This window comes from Erinaceus europaeus, chromosome 2 (genome assembly GCF_950295315.1).
Source record: "Erinaceus europaeus chromosome 2, mEriEur2.1, whole genome shotgun sequence".
NCBI lineage: Eukaryota > Metazoa > Chordata > Mammalia > Eulipotyphla > Erinaceidae > Erinaceus > Erinaceus europaeus.
This window is the reverse complement of record NC_080163.1, coordinates 4,265,356-4,285,740: the sequence shown is the minus strand read 5'-3', so window position 1 is coordinate 4,285,740 and position 20,385 is coordinate 4,265,356. Positions and strand designations below refer to the sequence as shown.

The window sequence follows — 20,385 nt, the reverse complement described above, 5'->3', positions numbered from 1 at the left end:
TCGTCCCAGCTGAAGGTTTATTGGCGTAAATGCAGCCATATAAAAACATAAGTTATGAAAAACACAGTCACGATGTACCCTCACCCCCCTCCCAGCCCAGGCCCCCTAAAACCCCCTTCGGAGGGGAGAGGAAGAGGGAGCCCCGAAAACCGCCTAAGATCGCAGCCCCTGGGCCCTGCAGGGCCGGCCCGGCCGGGGTGGGAGAGCCAGGGGCGGCCTCAGCGCATCCGGTAGTCGGTGGAGCAGGACAGCTCACACAGCTGGCCCTTGAAGTCCAGGTCGATGGTGAAGTCCAGGTCGCGCTGTGGGGAAGGGGGAAGGGGGGCGGAGGTCAGGGTCATGGCGGGGCAGACAAGACCCCACACACACTGCCTGTGTCACCCTCCCTGGAGACCCCCACGTCCTGAGCCTGCCCTCATCTGCCTCCTCAGGACACACCAGCACCCAGGATGCGGACTTCTGCGTGGAAGCTCACTCTCTTGCTAGGATTTTGCCTGGGGAGATGGCTCAGCGAACAGAGCTCCTGACCTGCAGGTCTGAGGCCCCAGGCTCATTTTCTGGGTCTACATGTGCCTGAGCCAAGCTGTGCTCTCTCTCTGGTCTCTCAACTCAACCTCAGGAAAAATACACAAAACAGCCGCTTGGGGGAGTCGGGCGGGAGAGCAGCGGGTTAAGCGCAGGTGGCGCAAAGCACAAGGACCGGCATAAGGATCCCGGTTCGAGCCCCCGGCTCCCCACCTGCAGGGGAGTCGCTTCACAGGCGGTGAAGCAGGTCTGCAGGTGTCTGTCTTTCTCTCCTCCTCTGTCTTCCCCTCCTCTCTCCATTTCTCTCTGTCCTATCCAGCAACGATGACATTAATAACTACAACAATAAAACAACAAGGGCAACCGAAGGGAATAAATGTTTTTAAATTTTTTAAAAAGCTGCTTGGCTGGTGGCGCTGGGGCCTTGCACCAGTGAGACTCCAGCACGCCTGTGCAGAATGCCGGGACCTGCCCAGCGCAGCTCTGAGAAAGAGGGGTGCAAACGTCCCCCCCACTCCGTTCTGGGCTGGCAGAGCCATGCGGCCGCAGGTCAGTCACCTTCTCCAGCCCCCTTTTAGCTGGCATCCCTGCGAGCGAGCGTCCCCTTGCTAGAATGGGGGCGGGGCCGGGAGAGCAGGCGTTTGGCTGGGTGGCCAGAGCAGGTAGAGGCCCCCATCCCGCCCCCTCCCTAGGCCTCACGTTGTTTTTGGCATTGGGCCGCATGCCAATGGTGCCGAAGATCTCCTCGCCCGTCTTCACCGTCAGGTAATCTTCCATGTAGAACACCGTCTGCTTCCAGTGTGTGTAGGGGGACTCGGGGCCTGCGGGAGGGGCTGGTCAGCAGGCCACCCCGCCCTACAATCCCTGCCCATCTGCCCCTGCCATCCCTGCCCGCCGGCCCCTGCCATTCCCGCCTGCCCCACCCCAGCCCTCCCCTGCCCACCCCCTGCCCTGCCATCCCCGCTCACTGGTGGAGAAGCCGGTTCTCTTGTGACAGCGGGTGAACTCGATGTTGAAATAGGCCACCAGCGCGTGCACGTAGTCGTTGCGCTTCACTTGCAGGCAGAAGGGGGACGTGAAGGTGAGGTCCTCCACCTTGACTGTGTAGATGTCCACCTCCTGCGGGAAGCCCGTGAGCCCCTCTGCCACGGCCACCGTGCCTCCCAGCCCGGCCGTTCCAGCAAGGGAAACTGAGGCCTGCTTGGAAGCCCAGCCCCCACCAGGGTCACCCACCCCACCCCAGCCCCCGCATCTCTGGGATCTGAAGAATCGTCCATCTACGTTTTACTTATTTATTAGAGGGAAAACCAGACACCACAGGCGCTGCTGGGGATCGAACTCAAGACCTCAAGCTTGAGAGCCTGGTGCTTTATCCACTGCGCCACCTCCCCAACCACTTGAATAGTTCTTTAGATGAAATGTTGCTGACTGACCTTTGGCTCACAATACCAGTATCACAGTAGGTTTTGTTTGTTTGTTTAAAACTTTTTACCAGAGCACTGCTCAGCTCTGGATGATGGTGGTGCAGGGGATTGAACCTGGGACTTTGGGGCCTCAGGTACGAGTCTCTTTGCATAATCATTATGCTATCTCCCCTGCTTTTGTTTTTTAATTTTTAAAATATTTATTTTCCCTTTTTATTGTCGTAGTTATTATTGTTGTTATTGATGTGGTTGTTGTTGGATAGGACAGAGAGAAATGGAGAGAGATGGGGAAGACAGAGAGGGGGAGAGAAAGACAGACACCTAAAGACCTGCTTCACCGCCTGTGAAGCGACTCCCCTGCAGGTGGGGAGCTCAAGCTGGGATCCTCATGCTGATCCCTGCGCTGTGCACCACGTGCATTTAACCCACTGTGCTACCACCCGACACCCCGTTTTTATATTTGTTTTTAATTTACTTTTTACTTCCAGGGTTACTGCTGGGGCTTGGTGCCTACGACAAATCCACTGCTCCCATTTTTTCCCTTTTGTTACCCTGGTTGTTTTACCATTGTTGTGGTTATTATTATTGTTGTTACTGATGTCACTGTTGTTGGATAGGACAGAGAGAAATGGAGAGAGGAGGGGAAGACAGAGAGGGGGAGAGAAAGATAGACACCTGCAGACCTGCTTCACCGCCTGTGAAGCGACTCCCCTGCAGGTGGGGAGCCGGGGGCTCAAACTGGGATCCTTATGCTGGTCCTTGTGCTTTGCGCCACCTACCCTGCTTTTTTTTTTTTTTTTGGAGGGGGAGGTGGGAGAAAAACAGTGTAGCGGTTATACAAACAGAAAACTAACTTCTGGGCGGGGGTAGATAGCATAAGGGTTCTGCCTGAGGCTCCAAAGTTCCAGGTTCAATCCCCTCCTCCCCACCATAAGCCAGAGCTGAGCAGTGCTCTGGTTTAAAAAACAAAACAAAACAAACAAACAGACTTCCATGCTTGAGGCTCCAAAGTCACAGTTCTCTCCCCAGCACAAGCCAGGGCTCAGCAGAGTGGTTAACACACATATGGAACAGCAGGCACTAAAGGCGCATTTCCCACCTGTCTGACTTACAACAGGGCTGGGGTGGTGGCGCGCTTGGGTAAGTGCACAAGGACCCAGGTCAAGCCCCCAGTCCCCTCACCAGGGGGAAAGCGTCACAGCCCGAAAAGCAACGCTGCGGGCATCTCTCCCCACCCCCACCTCCTCTTTCCCTCAATTTCTTTCTGTTCTACCTTTGAGAGAGGTGCAGGGGCTGGGGAGGTCTTGGGGCTCGTTTGCCTGATGTTCCAGGTTCAAATCCAAGTGTTGTTCTGGATTTTGTCTATGTGGCTCTCTCTCTCTCTCCCTCTCCCTCCATCCCTCTCTCTCTAAACTCCCTTGGTGTCAGACTTTCAGGGAGCTTGGCACCCCCCACCCCGGGCTCTCCGTCCTCAGACACCTTGGACCACTCTGCCATCCCGACCTGAAGCCTCAGGCCCCCAGACAGCGGGGCCTCCGCCCCTCACCTTTATGAGGCAGGCGTTGGTGACCAGCTGCTTGGGGTCCACCACGTCCACCAGCGGCTCCCTGATGGCCACGTCTTTGATGCAGGACATGTCGAAGCCATAGACGTTCTCCCACCCTGGGGAGGGGAGGCGAGGGTGACCCGGGGCTTTGGCTAGCACCCCCCACCCGGCCGGGGTCAGAGGCGCCCCGCCCCGACTCACAGTGGATTTTGTAGTCTTTGTACTGTCGGTCCTCGATGGCCGTCACGTACAGTGTGGCTCGGTCGGGGAAGATGAGGCCGTCGGGTGCCTGCAAGGGGACCGGGGTGAGGCCACCAAGCCCCAAACCTTCCAGCTTGACCTCTTTTAAGCTCTTTGGTCACTGGCCTCCCTGATCCCCCCACCGAATGTGTCCGCTGAAGGCTGTCGCAGAAAAGAGCACTTTGGGGCAGAGCCTTCCCAGAATGCCCGGCCATCCTGATGCTCGAGCCTGTGGCCTCCGCACCCCCGCACTGGGAGCCCCCCTGCCCAGGCCCTCGGGTGGGGAGTCCGTCCAAGGTCAGAGCCCAGGGGACACCCACCCACTCACCAGCCACTTGTCCCGGGCGTAGAGCACGGTGTTGAGCATAGACTCGTAGAAGAGGCAGTAGCCCATCCACTCGCTGATGATGATGTCCACCTTCTCCACAGGCAGCTCCACCTCCTCCACCTTCCCCTTGATGATGGTCACCACTGCGGGCACACGGGCTACATGGGACCGGCCCCCCGCCCGCCCTCCCGAACCCACCAGGGCGGCCCTGACCTCAGGTCTTTGGGGATTAACTTTATTTATTACTGAGAGAAGCGGCAATGTGGATCGTGGACTTTTCAACCGTCTTGGTCACCAGTCACTCACACACAGACGCCCCACCCAGAGATTTGTTACGATAGCTGGTTAAAAAGTACCTCACGGGGGGCCAGGTGGTGGCACACCTGGTTGAGTGCCCATGTTGCAATGCGCAAGGACCTGTGTTCGAACCCCTGGCCCCCACCTGCAGGAGGAAAGCTTCACAAGTGGTGAAGCAGGGATGCAGGTGTCTCTCTCTCTCTCTCTCTCTCTATCACCCCCTTCCCTCTCCATTTCTGGCTGTCTCTATCCAAATAAGTAAATAAAATACTTCACAGGGAGTCGGGCGGTAGCGCAGCAGGTTAAAGCACAGGTGGCACAAAGCGCAGGGACCGGCGTAAGGATCCCGGTTCAAGCCCCCGGCTCCCCACCTGCAGAGGGGTCGCTTCACAGACGGTGAAACAGGTGTGCAGGTGTCTATCTTTCTCTCCCCCTCTCCATTTCTCTGTCCTATCCAACAATGACGACATCAATAACAACTATTATAACTATAAAATAACAAGGGCAACAAAAGGGAATAAATATTTAAAAAAAAAAAAAAAGAATACTTCACAGGAAGCCAATGTGTAAGGACCTGGGTTCAAGCCCCTAGTCCCCACCTATGGGGGAAAGCTTCACGAGAGGTGAAGCAGGGCTGCAGGTGTCAGTCAGTCCCGATCTCCCCTCCCCTCTCAGTTCCTCTCTCTATCCAATAGCAAATAAATTTAAAAATCAAAAATATCACTTCAGGGCTCATCTAAGAAAGGCAAAGTTCTTGTGCTCTGGGGCCAGGTGGCAGCGCTCACATTACAGCGCACAAGGTCCCGGGTTCAAGTCCCTGGTTCCCACCTGCAGGGGAAAGCTTCACAAGGGGTGATGCAGGGCTGCAGGTGTCTCTCTCTCTCTCTCTCTCTTGCTTTCTCTTTGCTCTTGTGCGCTTAGCCCTGAGGTTAATCTGACAACACAGAAGGCACTGGGAGGACGTATACAAGGCCGGCCCACCACGATCCACCCGCTTCTCTCCACAAATACACTCGCTTGTGTAAAAGAATGTTCAGGGGGAGCGACATGCCGCGTCACCCTGACCACTGTGGGAGCACATTCACCCGCCCTGTGTGCCTTCCCTCAGAAGGGCAGCCGAGGGCGAGCAGGAGCCCTCGCCTCAGTCCTTGGCTGTCAGCCATCAGCTGCTAGTCTCACTGAAGAGGGAAGGACGCCACCCGCCCCAGAGGGAGCCGGAGCTGCTAAGCTTGTGACCTTGGCCTTGCCGGTGACACTCAGATCCCAGATCCCAAGTGGGTGGGACGGTCCTGGGCTATCAGGTCCCGCCGCCCAGGAGCCCAGGGACGACAGAGAGACAGAGAGACAGACAGACAGACAGTGTCCAGGACCCCCACCCCCGCCTGCACTCATCCGGGACACTCACCATGATCTAGTTTGTTGGCTTTGACAATCTTCACCGCGTAGTCGGAAATACTGGAACACTCAATCTGGGGGTCCAGGAAGAAGGGAGGGGGGTGAGAACGCCCCGTTGCCTTCCTGGGGCCCCCGCCCGCCCCGGCCTCCCACCTGGCGGACCCCAGACGCTCACCCCGATGACCTTGCGGGCCCCGGCCTTGGCGGCGAACATGCAGAGGATGCCCGTCCCTGAGCCCACGTCCAACACCACCTTGTCTTTGAAGAGGTGCCGGTTGTGGAACATGGAGTTGCGGTAGGTGAGGGTGCGCACCTCGTCTTTCAGCATTTCCTGGGGGGGGGGGACAAGGACACCAGGGTGGCTAAGGGGCCCACCCCACAGATGAACAAGGCGCCCTTGTTGCTGCCGCCTGATGACCCTGAGGACGCGGTGGAGCGCCTCTGCCCTGTTCATGTTTATTTCAGTGAGAGACACACAGCCCAGAGCCCTGCTCAGCTCTGGCTGCCGGTGGTGCTGGGGATTGAACCTGGGAGCTGACAGCCTCAGGCAGGAGTGTTTTTGCAGAACCATCACACCGTGGCCTGGCGCGCTGAGGGCCCAGAGAACAAGCCAGCCCCTTGGGGCTCTGTGGAAGCCAACACCTGAGCCGGCGTCTACCTCCCCTCCTCAGCCTGGCACTTGGCCAGCTGACCCCAGAGTCCAGGAAGGAAGGGCGGCGGCAGCACCACCCGTAGTGTGAGGAGCGCTCTGGTTAGAAATACCAGTGGATTTTTAATACTTTATTTATTCATGAGAAAGACAGGAGGAGAAAGAACCAGACATCACTCTGGCACATGTGCTGCTGGGGATCGAACTTGGGACCTTATGCTTGAGAGTCCAAAGCTTTACCATGGTGCTACCTCCCGGACCACTCAGGTGGATTTTTAATAATTCGAACTCAAAAAGGAAAAAGGTAAGAAGAGGAGGTGGCATGGCGAGCAGGGCAGCTACACCTGCGTGAGCCTCACCACATGCAGCGCTGGTTCTGTCTCTCTCAGGAAGACATCGTGAATGCAGAGAGGGGCACTGTGGGTAAAGCAGGGAGCCCCGAGTTCAGTCCCAGCGTCTGGCTCTCTCTCTCTCATTAGTGAGTTAACCTCTATAAAATAAATGAACAGGGGGGTGGGGCGCTAGTGCGCGGTTAGTTAAGTGCAAGGACCAGCGTAAGGATCCTGGCTCGAGCCCCGGCTCCCCACCTGCAGGTGTCTTGTCTTTCTCTCCCCCTCTCTGTCTTCCCCTCCTCTCTCCATTTCTCTGTCCTATCCAACAACAATAATATCAACAACGATAGACAACAAAGGCAACAAAAGGGGGAAAAAATGGCCTCCAAGAGAAGTGTATTCGTAGTGCAGGCACCAAGGCCCAGCGATAATTCTGGAGGTGAAATAATGAATGAAGAAAGAAAAAAACCGAAGAGGTGCTGGCCCCCTGGTCGAGGGCACACGTCACCACGCAAAGGGCCCAGGTTCAAGCCCCGGCCCCCACCTGCAGGGAAGCTTCACAAGCAGTGAGCCGGGCTGCGGCATCTCTCCCTCCCGCCCCTCTCGACTTCTGTCTCTACCCAACAAACAGAAAGAGACAAGAGAACAAAAACAGACGGAAGCGTAGCCACCTGCAGCTTTTCTGAACCCTCAACTTGCAGAATGTCGCGCCACAAGCCCGAACAGCTGGGGGACAGCGCCGCAACCGCTCGCTAGAGGGCGCCAGAGACCGGCGGCGGGGAGCGGGAGCGCATGCGTACTGCCAGCCAGCCAGCCTCTGTCTCCGCGGCAACCGCTGGGCGAGGGGACCCTGCATGTGCGCATGCGTCAGGACCCCCCCCCCACGTCCCTGTCCCTGCACTCACCTCGTGGATGCCGAAGTGAGCGTAGGAGTCGAAGTAGTAATCTTTGGACGTCATGTCCTCGGCGTTGGGCTTGTCTGTGCTCTCCGCCTGGCCACAGGAGACCTGGGGTTGGGGGTGCGAGGGGAGTACAGGTCAGGTCTGGGGGTTCCCACGACGGGACAGCCCAGAAATCACATCCGGGTGGCAGCCCTGCAGCCCGCCTGCCATCTCGCCTCCTCCTCGGGGGCCCCCACACTGAAAAAGCCCCGCTCTTCTCCTGGCCCGCCTACCATCTCTCCAGTTTCTCTGCCCGGGTCTAGCTCAGCCCACAGCTGGGGCGGGGCGGGGCGGGGCGGGGCGGGGCGGGGCGGGGCGGGCGCGGGGCTGGGCGCCGAGTTAAGGAACGAAGCCGCCCTGGAGGGAGGGGGCACTGGGCAGCCTGGGTGAAGCCAGAGGGGCCTGCTGAGCGGCCGGGGGCCTATGTGGGCGGGGAGGGTCTCGCAAAAGGATATTTACTTCTTCAAGAGGCGGCTGGAGGCTCATCCCATTAGCCAAGGTGGCTACAAAATTCTAGGAGAGAGTAACAGGGAGAAAGGATTAGCTACTGGGAGAGGCCAGGCCAGAGCTCTGGGGAGCAGAGGGAGCTGAGGATGGGCCGCGCCTGCTCGGCCTCTTCCTGGGGCCTCGGGGTGGGGGGGGGGGATCGGGTCGGGGGCAGGGGTGTGTAGAGACGGGGCTGTTTTCAAAAGGGGATGGAGGGGTCGCAGTGGATAAAGCACTGGACTCTCAAAAGCATGAGGTCCTGAGTTCAAGGCCCGGAAGCACATGCCCCAGAGTGATGTCTGGTTCTCTCTCTTCTCTCCGTGAATGAATAGACAAAATCTTTTTTAAAAATGGGGAGGGGAGGGCACGAGGGAAGGGGTCTGTCCCAGCTGTGGCTGGAGAGATGGTGGGCCCGCCCTCCCCACCAGCTGCCCCTCCTCTGGACTGGCATCTAGCCCCCAATAGCGGGCACCCAGCTGCCCCACTGCCGGGCACGAGGACACCGCCAGCTGTCGCTGCCCCCATCACCTAATCCCCCCAGATTAAGTGACATTTCCTGACACACACCGCCCTGTGCCAGGGCGCCAGAAGTAGCTGGGGGAGGAGGGCCGGCGAGGTGTACCCCCAGCTGGGCGTGTGCCCACCCCTGCGGCCCGACTCTTGTCTGAGAGGGCTCCAGAAAAAGGGGGTGCGGCTCGGGCACCCGGGGCTCAGCGAGCAGAAATCCTGCTTCCCAGGCAGGGGCAGGTGGCGGGGAGACCACCCAGCCTCTGGAGCCACTGCAGACCCCTAGCCCCGGGCCCTCAGGCGGAGGGGGGCGTGCGGGAGCCCCGTGGGCAGACGGTCCCAGTGAGGGTGCACAGGGGCGGGCCGGCTGCTGGGGGGATCCGCCCGGGCCCCTTTCTCGACACGTCTGGAGATCAGACACCCAGCTCACTGAAGCCATTTCGGGCAACCAGGACTCAGGACCCTCAAAAAAAAAACCTAAACTCGGGTCCGGATGTTGGCGCACCTAGATGAGCGCACATGTTACAGCGCTCAAGGACCCAGGTTCGAGCCCCGGGCCCCCACCTGCAAAGGGAAAGCTTTGCAAGGGGTGAAGCAGGGCTGCAGGTGGCTCTCTGTTTCCCTCTTTATCTCCCCTACGCTCTCGATTCCTGTCTCTATGCAAGAAACAAAGATAATAAATAAGAAAAAAAAAAAAAAAAAAAACCTGGGCTCGGGGCAGGAGGGAGGTCGCTGCCCAGCCTCGCCCCCCGGCCTGGGGTGCGGGGCCCGGGGACACGCCCCAAGGAAAGAGGCCCCGCGCCCGACACGGCCACCAGGGGGTGCGCGGGGCTCGTCCGGAACCAGCCCGGGGGGGGGGGGGCTCCGGTGCGAGGTCACCGGGGAGGGGGTCGCGGGGGAGCCCCCAGCCCGGGCGCGGAGAAGCCAGGGAGGGAACCCGACAATTGTCCAGCCCCGAGAGCGCGAACCCCGGCCCTGGGGGGGGGGGGGTGGCATGGGGCTGGGGGCGTCTCACTGGAGGGGACACCGACCTTGCCCGCCACACCCGCCCCAGGTCGGGACCCCCGGGTGCGGCTCGCGACCCCCCAGGGAAAGGACCCGGCGGGGTGCGGGGAGCTGCGGGGAGGGTCGGCGCCTGCTCGCCGCGGTTCCCCCCGCCGGGGGCGGGGCCTTTGTCCCGCACGTGGAGCCCGCGGCCACCCCCCGGCACACCCCCCTCCCCAACCCCCGCGCCGCCGCCACGTGGGGGCCCGGGCGGAAGCGCCCCCGGCCCCGGGTGCACGCGGGAGGGGCCCCCGGACCTTCTGCGGGCCCTGGGCTCCCAGCAGAAAAACCGGGATCCTGCATCCCAAACGGAGGACAAGCAGCTCCCCCCCGCCCTGAGATTCGGAGCAGACGGCGCCCCCCATGGCTGGCGGAGGAGGGGGGGGTCCAACCCCAGACCCGCCGGGCCGGAGCCCCTTCTCCACGACGGAGGCAGAAAACAAGCAGCCGAGCCCGGGCCCCGCCGACCCCCCGACCCTCCAGGCTCTCACCTCCATGATGCAGTTCGCGGCCTCGGCTGCCGCCATCTTCACCCGAAGCTACTCCTCCTCGGGCCACCTAGACCCCCCCTTTCTCTGCACTCCCCCGGGACCGCTTTATAGCGGAGGGTCGACGCCCCGCCCAGCGCCACCCCGCCAAGACATCTCATTGGTCAAAGGGGCGGCCGTCTGCGAGTGCTATTCGCCCATTGGCTGAGGGATCCGCCCGTCAGACGCCAGGGACCCGCCCGCTCTGGCGCTCAGAGCCCCGCCTCTTTCAGTCGCCTGGGATGGGAAAGACGGCCCGTCGATCACCAGAAACGCGGCTGCTGATTGGATAAGGCCGACCCGCAGGTTCCGCCCCTTCCCCCTAGACCCCGCCCTAGAGCTTCCCGGCGGGCCCCGCGCGAGGCGGACATCTTGAACCCGCGATCCCCCAGCGGGACCACCCGCCTCTTCTCCGCTGCTATTGGCTCATCTGAAGAGAGACGTCAGGCTGAACTCCGTGACAGGATGACCCTGAGGCTTTTCGCTCCAGCGATTGGCTGAAGGGAACTGTCACTCATCCTCCATTCTGGGGATCCTCGCCGCCTGCAAGTGGCGGGGGGCGGGGGGGCCTGGCTCCTGTGTCCATTTATCCGAGAGGGAGACAGAGAGAGGCCCGGGGGCCCCGGGAGCAGGCGCCTACTGAGGACCCCGAGACGTGTCAGGGGCAGGGCTCAGGCTGCAGGGCTTCTCGTCTCTGGCCTTTATTCGCAGTCGACGCTGTCGGCGCCATGGTGCCCGGCGGGGCGCTTTGTTATGTTTCCGCCGGGCTCCTCCTGGGACGCAGAGCTGCCAGTGGACGTTCTTTCATTGCAAAAGTTCAGGCCGGAGCCCCGCTCGGCTCTGGCCTGATGGCGGTGCCGGGGACCGAGCCTGGGCCCTGCAAAACCGTGTGGTGTTGGCCCAGCCCCTCCTTCCCTCCTTCCTTCCCTCCTTCCTGTCTGTCTGTCTGTCTCCCTTTCATTTATTAAAGCTAGAGATGGTTCAACAGGGGCAGAGAGAGAGGAGAGGCCGCAGAGCCCGGGCCCTCTGCCTGGCGCTCCCATGTGGTGCCGGGGGCTCGAACCCCGGGCCTGGCAGGTAATGAAGTGTGCGCGGTACCAGGTGGGCTGGCCACCCCGGGCCCCCCATCTCGAGCTTTTCAAACCCTCCCGGAGCCTCTGCCTTTCCTGACTCACGTCTGCCAACTGCTCCGTCTCAATCTAGATGAGGCTCGGCCGCCACCTCCGCCAGGAAGTCTTCCTGGACTGGCAGGAAGAGCGGCCAGTCGCATGGAGATGAATGCAGCTCGTCAAACGCCATCACACACACACACACACACACACACACACACACACACACACACACACACACAGTCCCCACCGTGGAACCCCGGAAATCTGTCTGTCCTGGGAGTGAGCCGCCACGGGCGCAGTCCATCTGTGTGGCTGCGGAGGAAGGCTGGGGCTGAGGGTGGAGTAGATGGTATAATGGTTGTGCAAACAGACTCTCAAGCCTGAGGTTCCAAATTCCCAGGGTAAATGCCCCACCACCCCAACCACCACCAGGGCTCAGCAGTACTTTGATTAAAGAGTTTTTTAAAAGGGAGGAGGGGGGTAGATAGCATAATGATTGTGCAAAGAGACTCTCATGCCAGAGGCTCCAAAATCCTAGTTTGGGATGAGCAAGTTGTGGTCTAGATACACAATGGAATACTACTCAGCTGTAAAAAATGGTGACTTCACCGTTTTCAGCTGATCTTGGATGGACCTTGAAAAAATCACGTTGAGTGAAATAAGTCAGAAACAGAAGGATGAATATGAGATAATCTCATGCTCAGGCAGAAGCTGAAAATCAGGAAAGAAAACACAAGTAGAACCTGAAATGGAATTGGCATATTGCACCAAAGTAAAAGACTCTGGAGTGGGTGGGTGGGTGGGGAGAATACAGATCCAGGAAGGATTCAGAGGCCCTAGTGGGGGTGGTATTGTTATATGGGAAACTGAGGAATGTTATGCATGTACAAACTATTGTACTTACTGTTGAATGTAAAACATTAATTCCCCAATTTAAAAAAAGAGAGAAAAAAATAATAAAGTTATAAATACCTTTAAAAAGGGGGGAAGAGGGGTAGACAGCATAATGGTTATGCAAAGAGACTCTCATGCCAGAGGCTCCAAAATCCCAGCATTCAATCCCTTGCACCACCATATACCAGGGCTGAGCACAGCTCTGGTAAAAAATAATAATAAAATAAATAAAAGGGGGAGTTGGGCAGTAGCGCAGCGGGTTAAGCGCAGGTGGCGCAAAGCACAAGGACCGGCATAAGGATGCCAGTTCGAGCCCCGGGCTCCCCACCTGCAGGGGAGTCGCTTCACAGGCGGTGAAGCAGGTCTGCAGGTGTCTGTCTTTCTCTCCCCCTCTCTGTCTTCCCCTCCTCTCTCCATTTCTCTCTGTCCTATCCAAAAACAATGACATCAATAGCAATGATAATAATAACCACAACAACGATAAAAAACCCAGGGTAACAAAAAAAAAAAGTAAAAATATTTTAAAATAATGAACAGAGGAGATGGCATAGTGGTTATGTAAAAAGGAAAAAGACATTTTATTAATTTTTTAATTATTTATTTTCCCTTTTGTTGCCCTTGTTGTTTTATTGTTATTGTAGTCATTATTGTTGTTGATGATGTCATCGTTGTTGTATAGGACAGAGAGAAATGGAGAGAGGAGGGGAAGACAGAGAGGGGGAGAGAAAGACAGACACCTGCAGACCTGCTTCACCGCCTGTGAAGCGACTCCCCTGCAGGTGGGGAGCCGGGGACTCGAACCGGGATCCTTACACCGGTCCTTGCACTTTGCGCTTAACCCACCCAACCCCCTTTTATTTTTTAAATGTATTTGTTTGTTTATTTATTTATGAGAGAGAACACCAGTGGGCTCGAGCGGTGGTAGAGCACCTGGTTGAGTGCACATGTTACTATGTGCAAGAACCCAGGTTTGAGCCCCGGGTCCCCACCTGCAGGGGCAAAGCTTTGTGAGTGGTGAAACAGTGTTGCCAGTGTCTCTCTGTCTCTCTGTCTTCATCACCCCTTCTCTCTCCCCTCTGGATTTCTAGCTATCTCTAACCAATAAATATATAAAGGTAAAAAACAAAATTAAAGAGAGAGAACAACAGAGCCTCAGCCAGGCACATGGGGTAGGTACCATGGGTCAAACTCAGGACCTCATGCTCCCAGCACTCTCATGCACTCTGCCACCTCCCCGGCCCCCTATGCCACAGACATTCAGGCCTGAGGCTCTCAGGTCCCGGGTACAATCCCTCCACAGAGTTCAATAAGTCTTTAAAATAAAAGAATGGGAAGTTTAGCCTGAGGGCCGACTCAGTGGGCTCAGGCAGGCAGGAGGCCCAGGGTTCACACCCAGCATGTCGCCCTGTGCACCTCTGTCTGGGCGCTTTCCCGGGAGCGCTGACAGCACCCACTGTGTGCATGAGGAAACTGAGGCACAGAGGAGCGAGCTGGCTGGCCCCTGAGGCCTTGCTGCCCTTCCCTGGGTCACTGCTCGCCCCTTCTCCCCCAGACTCCTCCACCCTGCAGCCCCTGAGGCCTCGCTGCCCTTCCCCTGGTCACTGCTCGCCCCTTCTCCCCCAGACTCCTCCACCCTGCAGCCCCTGAGGCCTCGAAGCCCTTCCCCTGGGTCACTGCTCGCCCCTTCTCCCCCAGACTCCTCCACCCTGCAGCCCCTGAGGCCTCGCTGCCCTTCCCCTGGGTCACTGCTCGCCCCTTCTCCCCCAGACTCCTCCACCCTGCAGCCCCTGAGGCCTCGCTGCCCTTCCCCTGGTCACTGCTCGCCCCTTCTCCCCCCAGACTCCTCCACCCTGCAGCCCCTGAGGACCCCCGGTGCCTTGGGGTCCATGGAGCCGCCCGCCCCCGCGGCCTGGCCTCGCCGCTGCTCCTCCTGCTGCTGCCCCTGTTGCCCGCGCTGCTGGCGGCTGCCTGGTGCCTGCGGCGGCTGCGAGCAACTCCCGCCCTGCGGAGCCGGTGAGCCCACTGGGACCCCTGGGAGGAGGGTCTGCAGTGCCCAGGTGCTGAGCCCGAAGGCCCTGCAGTGCCCAGGTGGCTGAGCTCATGGGATCCACAGGTGCACCCCGTTTCCAGCCCCCGGGAGCAGCTGGTGTAGCCTGGACTCACCTGGGTGAGTCCTTGTCAAGCAGGGGGGCAGGCCTGGGCGGCGCAGGGGGACAGTTCTGGGTGCTGGGAGACCCCTCGGGGGAGGCAAGAAGGGGCTGGAGGCTGGGCGTGCAGGGTCCGGGGTGGCATGGCAGTCGGGGTCCGTGATCAGGGAGGGGAGGGCCGGCCGGACAGGCGCAGAGGAGGGACCCAGGGCCTGGCCATCTGGGTGCATTGTGGGGGCCCAAAGGGAGGAGGGAGCACAGGGAATGATGGGGGCTGTGGCGACCCCAGAGCCTGGGCAGCGACCACTCTGCCAGGTGAGAGCTGGCTTCTCTCTCTCTCTTTTCTTTTCTTAAAGACTTTTATTTTTATTGTTTTACCTTTTGTTGCCCTTGTTGTTTATCGTCGTTGTTGTTATTATTGTTCTGATTGCTGTCGTCGTTGTTGGATAGGACAGAGAGAAATGGAGAGAGGACGGGAAGACAGAGAGGGGGAGAGAAAGACAGACACCTGCAGACCTGCTTCACCGCCTGTGAGGCGACTCCCCTGCAGGTGGGGAGCCGAGGGCTCGAACCGGGATCCTTATGCCGGTCCTTGGATTTCAAGCCATGTGCGCTTAACCTGCTGCGCCACCACCCAGCCCCTTTCTTTTGAATTAATTAATTTGTTTATTTATTCATTCATTTTTTAAATAGTGACCGAGAGAATCTGAGAGGGAAGAGGGAGACAGGGAAAGAGAGACATCTGTAGCCCTGCTTCACCACTCGTGAAGCTTCCCCCATACAGGTGGGGACCAGGGGCCTTGCACAAGGTAATTACAGGCTTGCTTCCTTCCTTCCTTCCTCTCGCTAAATATTTTGTTTGTTTATTTGATAGAGACAGAAGTCTAGAGGGAAGGGGGACATCAGGAGAGAGACCCCTGCAGCCCTGCTTTATCACTCATGAAGCTCCCCCTCTGCAGGTGGGGACTCGGCTTGAACCTGGGTCCTTGTGCCCTGTACTGAGTGTGCCACTGCCTGCCCCCACTTCTCTCTTCCTTTTTCTCTTTTTTGTAAGTTAGATCTACTTATTTACATGTTTATTCATGCGAGAGGAGAGGAGAGGGGAAGAGAAAGAGGACCAGAGCGCCCCTCGGACACGTGATGTCAGGGACTGGACTGGGCGTCTTGTTTGCGAATGCTGTGCTCTGCCCTCTGCTCCACCTCCCAGGCCACACTGCCAGGGCTTTCTCTAAGGTTCCGAGCCTAAACAATCCCACAGCTTCTGGCAGACATACACACAATCTCTCTTTTAAGATTTTATTTATTCAGGGAGTCGGGCAGTAGCACAGCGGGTTAAGCGCAGGTGGCGCAAAGCACAAGGACCGGCGTAAGGATCCCGGTTGGAGCCCCGGCTCCCCACCTGCAGGGGAGTCGCTTCACAGGCGGTGAGGCAGGTCTGCAGGTGTCTGTCTTTCTCTCCCCCTCTCTGTCTTCCCCTCCTCTCTCCATTTCTCTCTGTCTTATCCAACAACAACGACATCAATAATAACTACAACAAAACAAGGGCAACAAAAGGGAATAAACAAATAACTTTTTTTTATAAAGTGATGTGACTACTATATTCTGACACATACACTTTTTTATATTTTTATTTTATTTATTTATTCCCTTTTGTTGCCCTTGTTGTTTTATTGTTGGTTATTATTGTTGTTGTCGTTGTTGGATAGGACAGAGAGAAATGGAGAGAGGAGGGGAAGACAGAGAGGGGGAGAGAAAGACAGACACCTGCAGACCTGCTTCACCGCCTGTGAAGCGACTCCCCTGGAGGTGGGGAGCCGGGGTTGGAACCAGGATCCTTATGCCGGTCCTTGTGCTTTGTGCCACCTGCGCTTAACCTGCTGCACTACAGCCCGACTCCCAACAAATAATTTTTTTTAAAGTACAGTGTCTTTAAAAAAAAAGATTTTATATATTCATGAAGAAGATAGAAGGAGAAAGAACCAGACACCACTCTGGTACATGTGCTGCCAGGGATTGAACTTGGGACCTCCTGCTTGAGAGTCAACAGTTCATCCATGGTGCCACCTCCCAGGCCACCCGATTTATGTATGTATGTTTTTATTTATTTATGTATTTGGGAGAACCAGAGCATCCATGCTGGGGATCAAACTCAGGACCTCACGCTTGAGAGTCAAACAGTTTATCTACTGTGACACCTTACAGGTCAAGGGAGCTCTTGTTCCCCTCCTCCTCCTCCTCCTCCTCCTTTTCCTCCTCCTTCTTTTTTAATGTTGACTATTTATTGATTGATTTATTGGATAGAGACAAACTGTGATGGAAAGCGGATAGAGAGGGGGAGAAATACCAAGTGGGGGTAGATAGCGTTGTCATGGTTCTGCAAAGAGACTCTCCTGTCTGCAGCTCCCATGTTCAATCCCCTGCACCAGCATTAACCAGAGCTGAGCAGTGCTCTGGTTAAAAAAAAAAAATATGTATATATATATATATATATATATATATATATATATATATATATATATATTTATATATGAAAAAATACATACATATATGAAAGAGATACCTGCAGCACTGCTTCGCTACTCATGAAGCTTCCCTCTGCAGGTGGGGACCGGGGACTTGAACCTGAATCTTTGCACATGGTAATGTGTACATTTAACCGGGTGAACCACCACACGGCCCCAGGGACCTCTTGTTTTTAAGCCCAAAGTTCACGTCACTCTTCCATCTCTACCCACTCAACTCTCTCCTGGCTTTCTGAACAAGACTTCTTAAAAACTGAAATAGCGGGGGCCAGGCGGTATTGCAGTGGGTTGAGCTCACATGCTGTAAAGCGCAAGGACCGGCATAAGGATCCCAGTTCAAGCCTCCGGCTCCCCACCTGCAGGGGAGTCACTTCACAAGCGGTGAAGCAGGTCTGCAGGTGTCTGTCTTTCCCTCTCCTTCTCTATCTACCCTTCCCCTCTCTTTCTTTCTCTCCCCCTCTCTGTCTTCCCCTCGTCTCCCCATTTCTCTCTGTCCTATCCAACGACAGTAATAGCAACAATAATAACCACAACGACAATAAACAACAAGGCAACAAAAGGGGAAAATTGAAATGGTGGGGGACCAGGCCATGGCACCCTGAGTTAAGTGCACATACAAAGTACAAAGCACAGGGACCGGCACAAGGATCCAGGTTCAAGCCTCCGGCTCCCCACCTGCAGGGGAGTCACTTCACAAGCGGTGAAGCAGGTCTGCAGGTGTCTGTCTTTCCCTCTCCTTCTCTATCTACCCTTCCCCTCTCAATTTCTCTCTGTGCTAGTCAATAAAATGGAAAAAATGGCCGCCAGGAGCAGTGGATTCATAGTGTCACCACTGAGCCCCAGTGATAACCCCAGAGACAAACACAAGATGGAAATAGCGTCATTGCAGCGGCGTGCGCAGCTCCCAGACATGCCGCCTCAAATCTCGACGTCTCTACAAACCACACCACAGCCACCAAGCACGGCGCGTCTAGTTTCCACCCACCAACAGCTGCTAGAACCCGCACCCCACCTGGTCCACACCCTTGTTACTCCACTTTGCTTGTCAGAAACTAAGGAGATTTGGTTTTTAACTAGAGCACTGTTCACATCTGGCTTTTGGTAGAGCTGGGGACTGAACCTGGGAACTCAAAGCCTCAGGCATGAAAGTCTTCTCCAGGACCAGTCTGCTGTCTCCCCAGCCCTCTGACTATTTCCCTCAAAACTCCTCCATCATATTACAGATGTGAGCTGCGGTGTTAATTGTGCTCTTCTGGACAAGAGCCCCAGACACAGCTCACCTGGGGGCTGTACCTGCTTTGCTCTGGCGGTGACTCAGGCTGGGGCCCAGCCCCCACCCAGTTGGAAAAAGTGACTTACTTGGACCAGGTGGTGGCGCACTGGGATAAATGCACAGGTTGCCATGCGCAAGGACCGGGGTTCGAGCCTCCACTCTCCACCTGCAGGGGGGATGCTTCACTAGATGTAAAGCAGGCCTGCAGGTGTATGTCTTTCTGTCTCTCTCTCTCTCCCTCTCTATCTCTCTATCCCTCTCAATTTCTCTCTGTCCTGTAAATAAATAAAAAAGAAAAAAGGAAGAAATGGCCATCGGGAGTGGTGGCTTCATAGTGACGACACTGAGCCCCAGTGATAACCCAGGTGGCAAAAAAAAAAAAAAGAAAGAAAAGGGAAGAAAGCGAGGTACTATTTATTGCCTCTTTCCCTCACTCCCTCTTCCTAGCTGAAAAAGTTGACCAGAGCTTCAAAGCCCTGGTGTCAACAACCACCACCCCCAAATTTAAAAAGTATTTTTAAAATTTATTTTCTAGTTTAACTTTATGAATTACTTATTTGTCAGAGCACTGCTCAGCACTGGTTTATGGTGGTGCAGGGGATTGAACCTGAGACCTTTGGTGCCTCAAGCATGAGAGTCTTTCTGCAGAATCACGATGCCACCTTCTGGAGCCCACAGTTTAATTGTGATCTTACAGGAATAGCGCAGAAGACAAACGACATTAAGAACATGTTATGTGTTTTATTCCTCATGAAAGAGGGGAGAGAGAGAGAGAGACAGACTAAGTCGCTGCTCAGTTCTAGCTTTTGGAGGTACAAGGGATTGAACCTGGGACCCGGCAACCTCAGCTATGAAAGTCTGTTCACAGAGCCACTGTGTTTTCCCCCCATACCACACTTTTGTTTTCCTGTAAAATTGATTTGTTTGTTTTTGCCTCCAGGGTCATCGCCGGGGCTCCGCGCCTGCACTAGAGATCCACTGCTCCTGGAGGGTATTTTTCCCATTTTGTTGCCCTTATTGTGGTTGTTACTGTTGTTATAGCTGTTGTGGTTACTGGATAGGATGGAGAGAAATCGAGAGAGGAGGGAAAGACGGAGAAGGGAAAAGATAGATGCCTGCAGACCTGCTTCACCGCTGTGAGAAGACCCCCCTGCAGGTGGGGAGCCGGGGACTCGAACCGGGATCCTTACGCCGTCCTTGCGCTTTGTGCCATGTGCGCTTAACCCGCTGCGCCACCGCTGGGCCCCTCCTGTACAATATGGAGTAAGTTGTCTTCCTGCTTTTTCCCTGTGTACCTTGCTCTCCCCCTCACCCCCACCATGTTGGTATAATTAGACCCGCTTGCTGTCCACCTTCCTCACTTGAAGCTGTATCCCTTTCTTTTATGCTCAGCTCTGGCATCTGGTGGTGAGGGGGATTGAACCTGGGACTTTATTGCCTTAGATGTGAGGGTCTCTTTGCAAAACTGTGCTGTCGCCCCGCCTATAGTCTCTGCCAATAACAGACAATAGCGTGTCCAAGAGGCATCGGGTCAAGCATTAGGCGAGCCAAGTGCAAGGTCTGTTATTCAGTCACGGGACTGGATGTGGCAGTGGTCTCTTTCTCTCTCGCTTTCATTAGTGAGTAAATAGGTCTTAAATAAATAAAAAGCCAATGATAATAATAACAATGAGGGGGTCGGGCGGTAGCGCGGCGTGTTAAGTGCACCTGACATGAAGTCCAAGGACCGGCATAAGGATCCCGGTTCAAACCCCCGGCTCCCCACCTGCAGGGGAGTCGCTTCACAGGCAGTGAAACAGGTCTGCAGGTGTCTGTCTTTCTCTCCCCCTCTGTCTTGCCCTCCTCTCTGTCCTGTGAAAGGTTGCTCAGTAGCCAGGCAGGAAACAATAGCAGAGCACACGATTCCCACGGAGGGCGCTGACCTCGATCCCTAAGACGGACCGCGCCAAAATGGTGCTCCTCCCTCCCAGAACGGGACAAGATGCGGGGCTGGGACACGCTTATCTGCCGGCGCGGGTCACTACGGGGAAGACCAGAGTTTGGAGGCCCTGTGCCTGTCCTCTATCTGAAATGCAAAGCATGAAAAAAAACAAGCCTGGGAGCAGTGGAACCATCCATGCAGAGGGTCCTGGCGCCACAAAGGAAGGGAGACAGACAGACAGAGGAGAAAGTTTGCCCAGTTATTTTTTAAATTTT

The 20,385-nt window shown here is 56.3% G+C and overlaps 1 protein-coding gene and 1 long non-coding RNA gene across 3 annotated transcripts; one reads left to right on the top strand and one right to left on the bottom strand.

The window, feature by feature from the left end:
• PRMT1 (protein arginine methyltransferase 1) lies at nucleotides 1–10,361 on the bottom strand. 2 transcript variants are annotated; one of them, XM_007531303.2, is made up of 11 exons: nucleotides 10,206–10,306; nucleotides 8,137–8,190; nucleotides 7,642–7,743; nucleotides 5,931–6,086; nucleotides 5,766–5,829; nucleotides 4,064–4,206; nucleotides 3,697–3,784; nucleotides 3,496–3,611; nucleotides 1,494–1,644; nucleotides 1,225–1,346; nucleotides 1–302 (listed from the first exon to the last, which is right to left on the bottom strand). In XM_007531303.2, exons 1-11 carry the CDS (start codon nucleotides 10,239–10,241, stop codon nucleotides 219–221), a joined length of 1,116 nt encoding a protein of 371 aa, XP_007531365.1. In that variant the 5' UTR covers nucleotides 10,242–10,306; the 3' UTR covers nucleotides 1–218. The 2 variants fall into 2 exon arrangements, with proteins under 2 accessions (XP_007531365.1, XP_007531366.1); XM_007531304.2 differs by lacking the exon at nucleotides 8,137–8,190 and having other exon boundaries at nucleotides 10,206–10,361.
• Nucleotides 10,362–14,093: 3,732 nt separating this feature from the next.
• On the top strand, nucleotides 14,094–17,352 carry LOC132536897 (uncharacterized). Its single transcript, XR_009548430.1, has 3 exons — nucleotides 14,094–14,260; nucleotides 14,361–14,414; nucleotides 16,996–17,352. It is a non-coding gene; the product is annotated as an uncharacterized LOC132536897 (long non-coding RNA).
• Nucleotides 17,353–20,385: the final 3,033 nt, after the last annotated feature.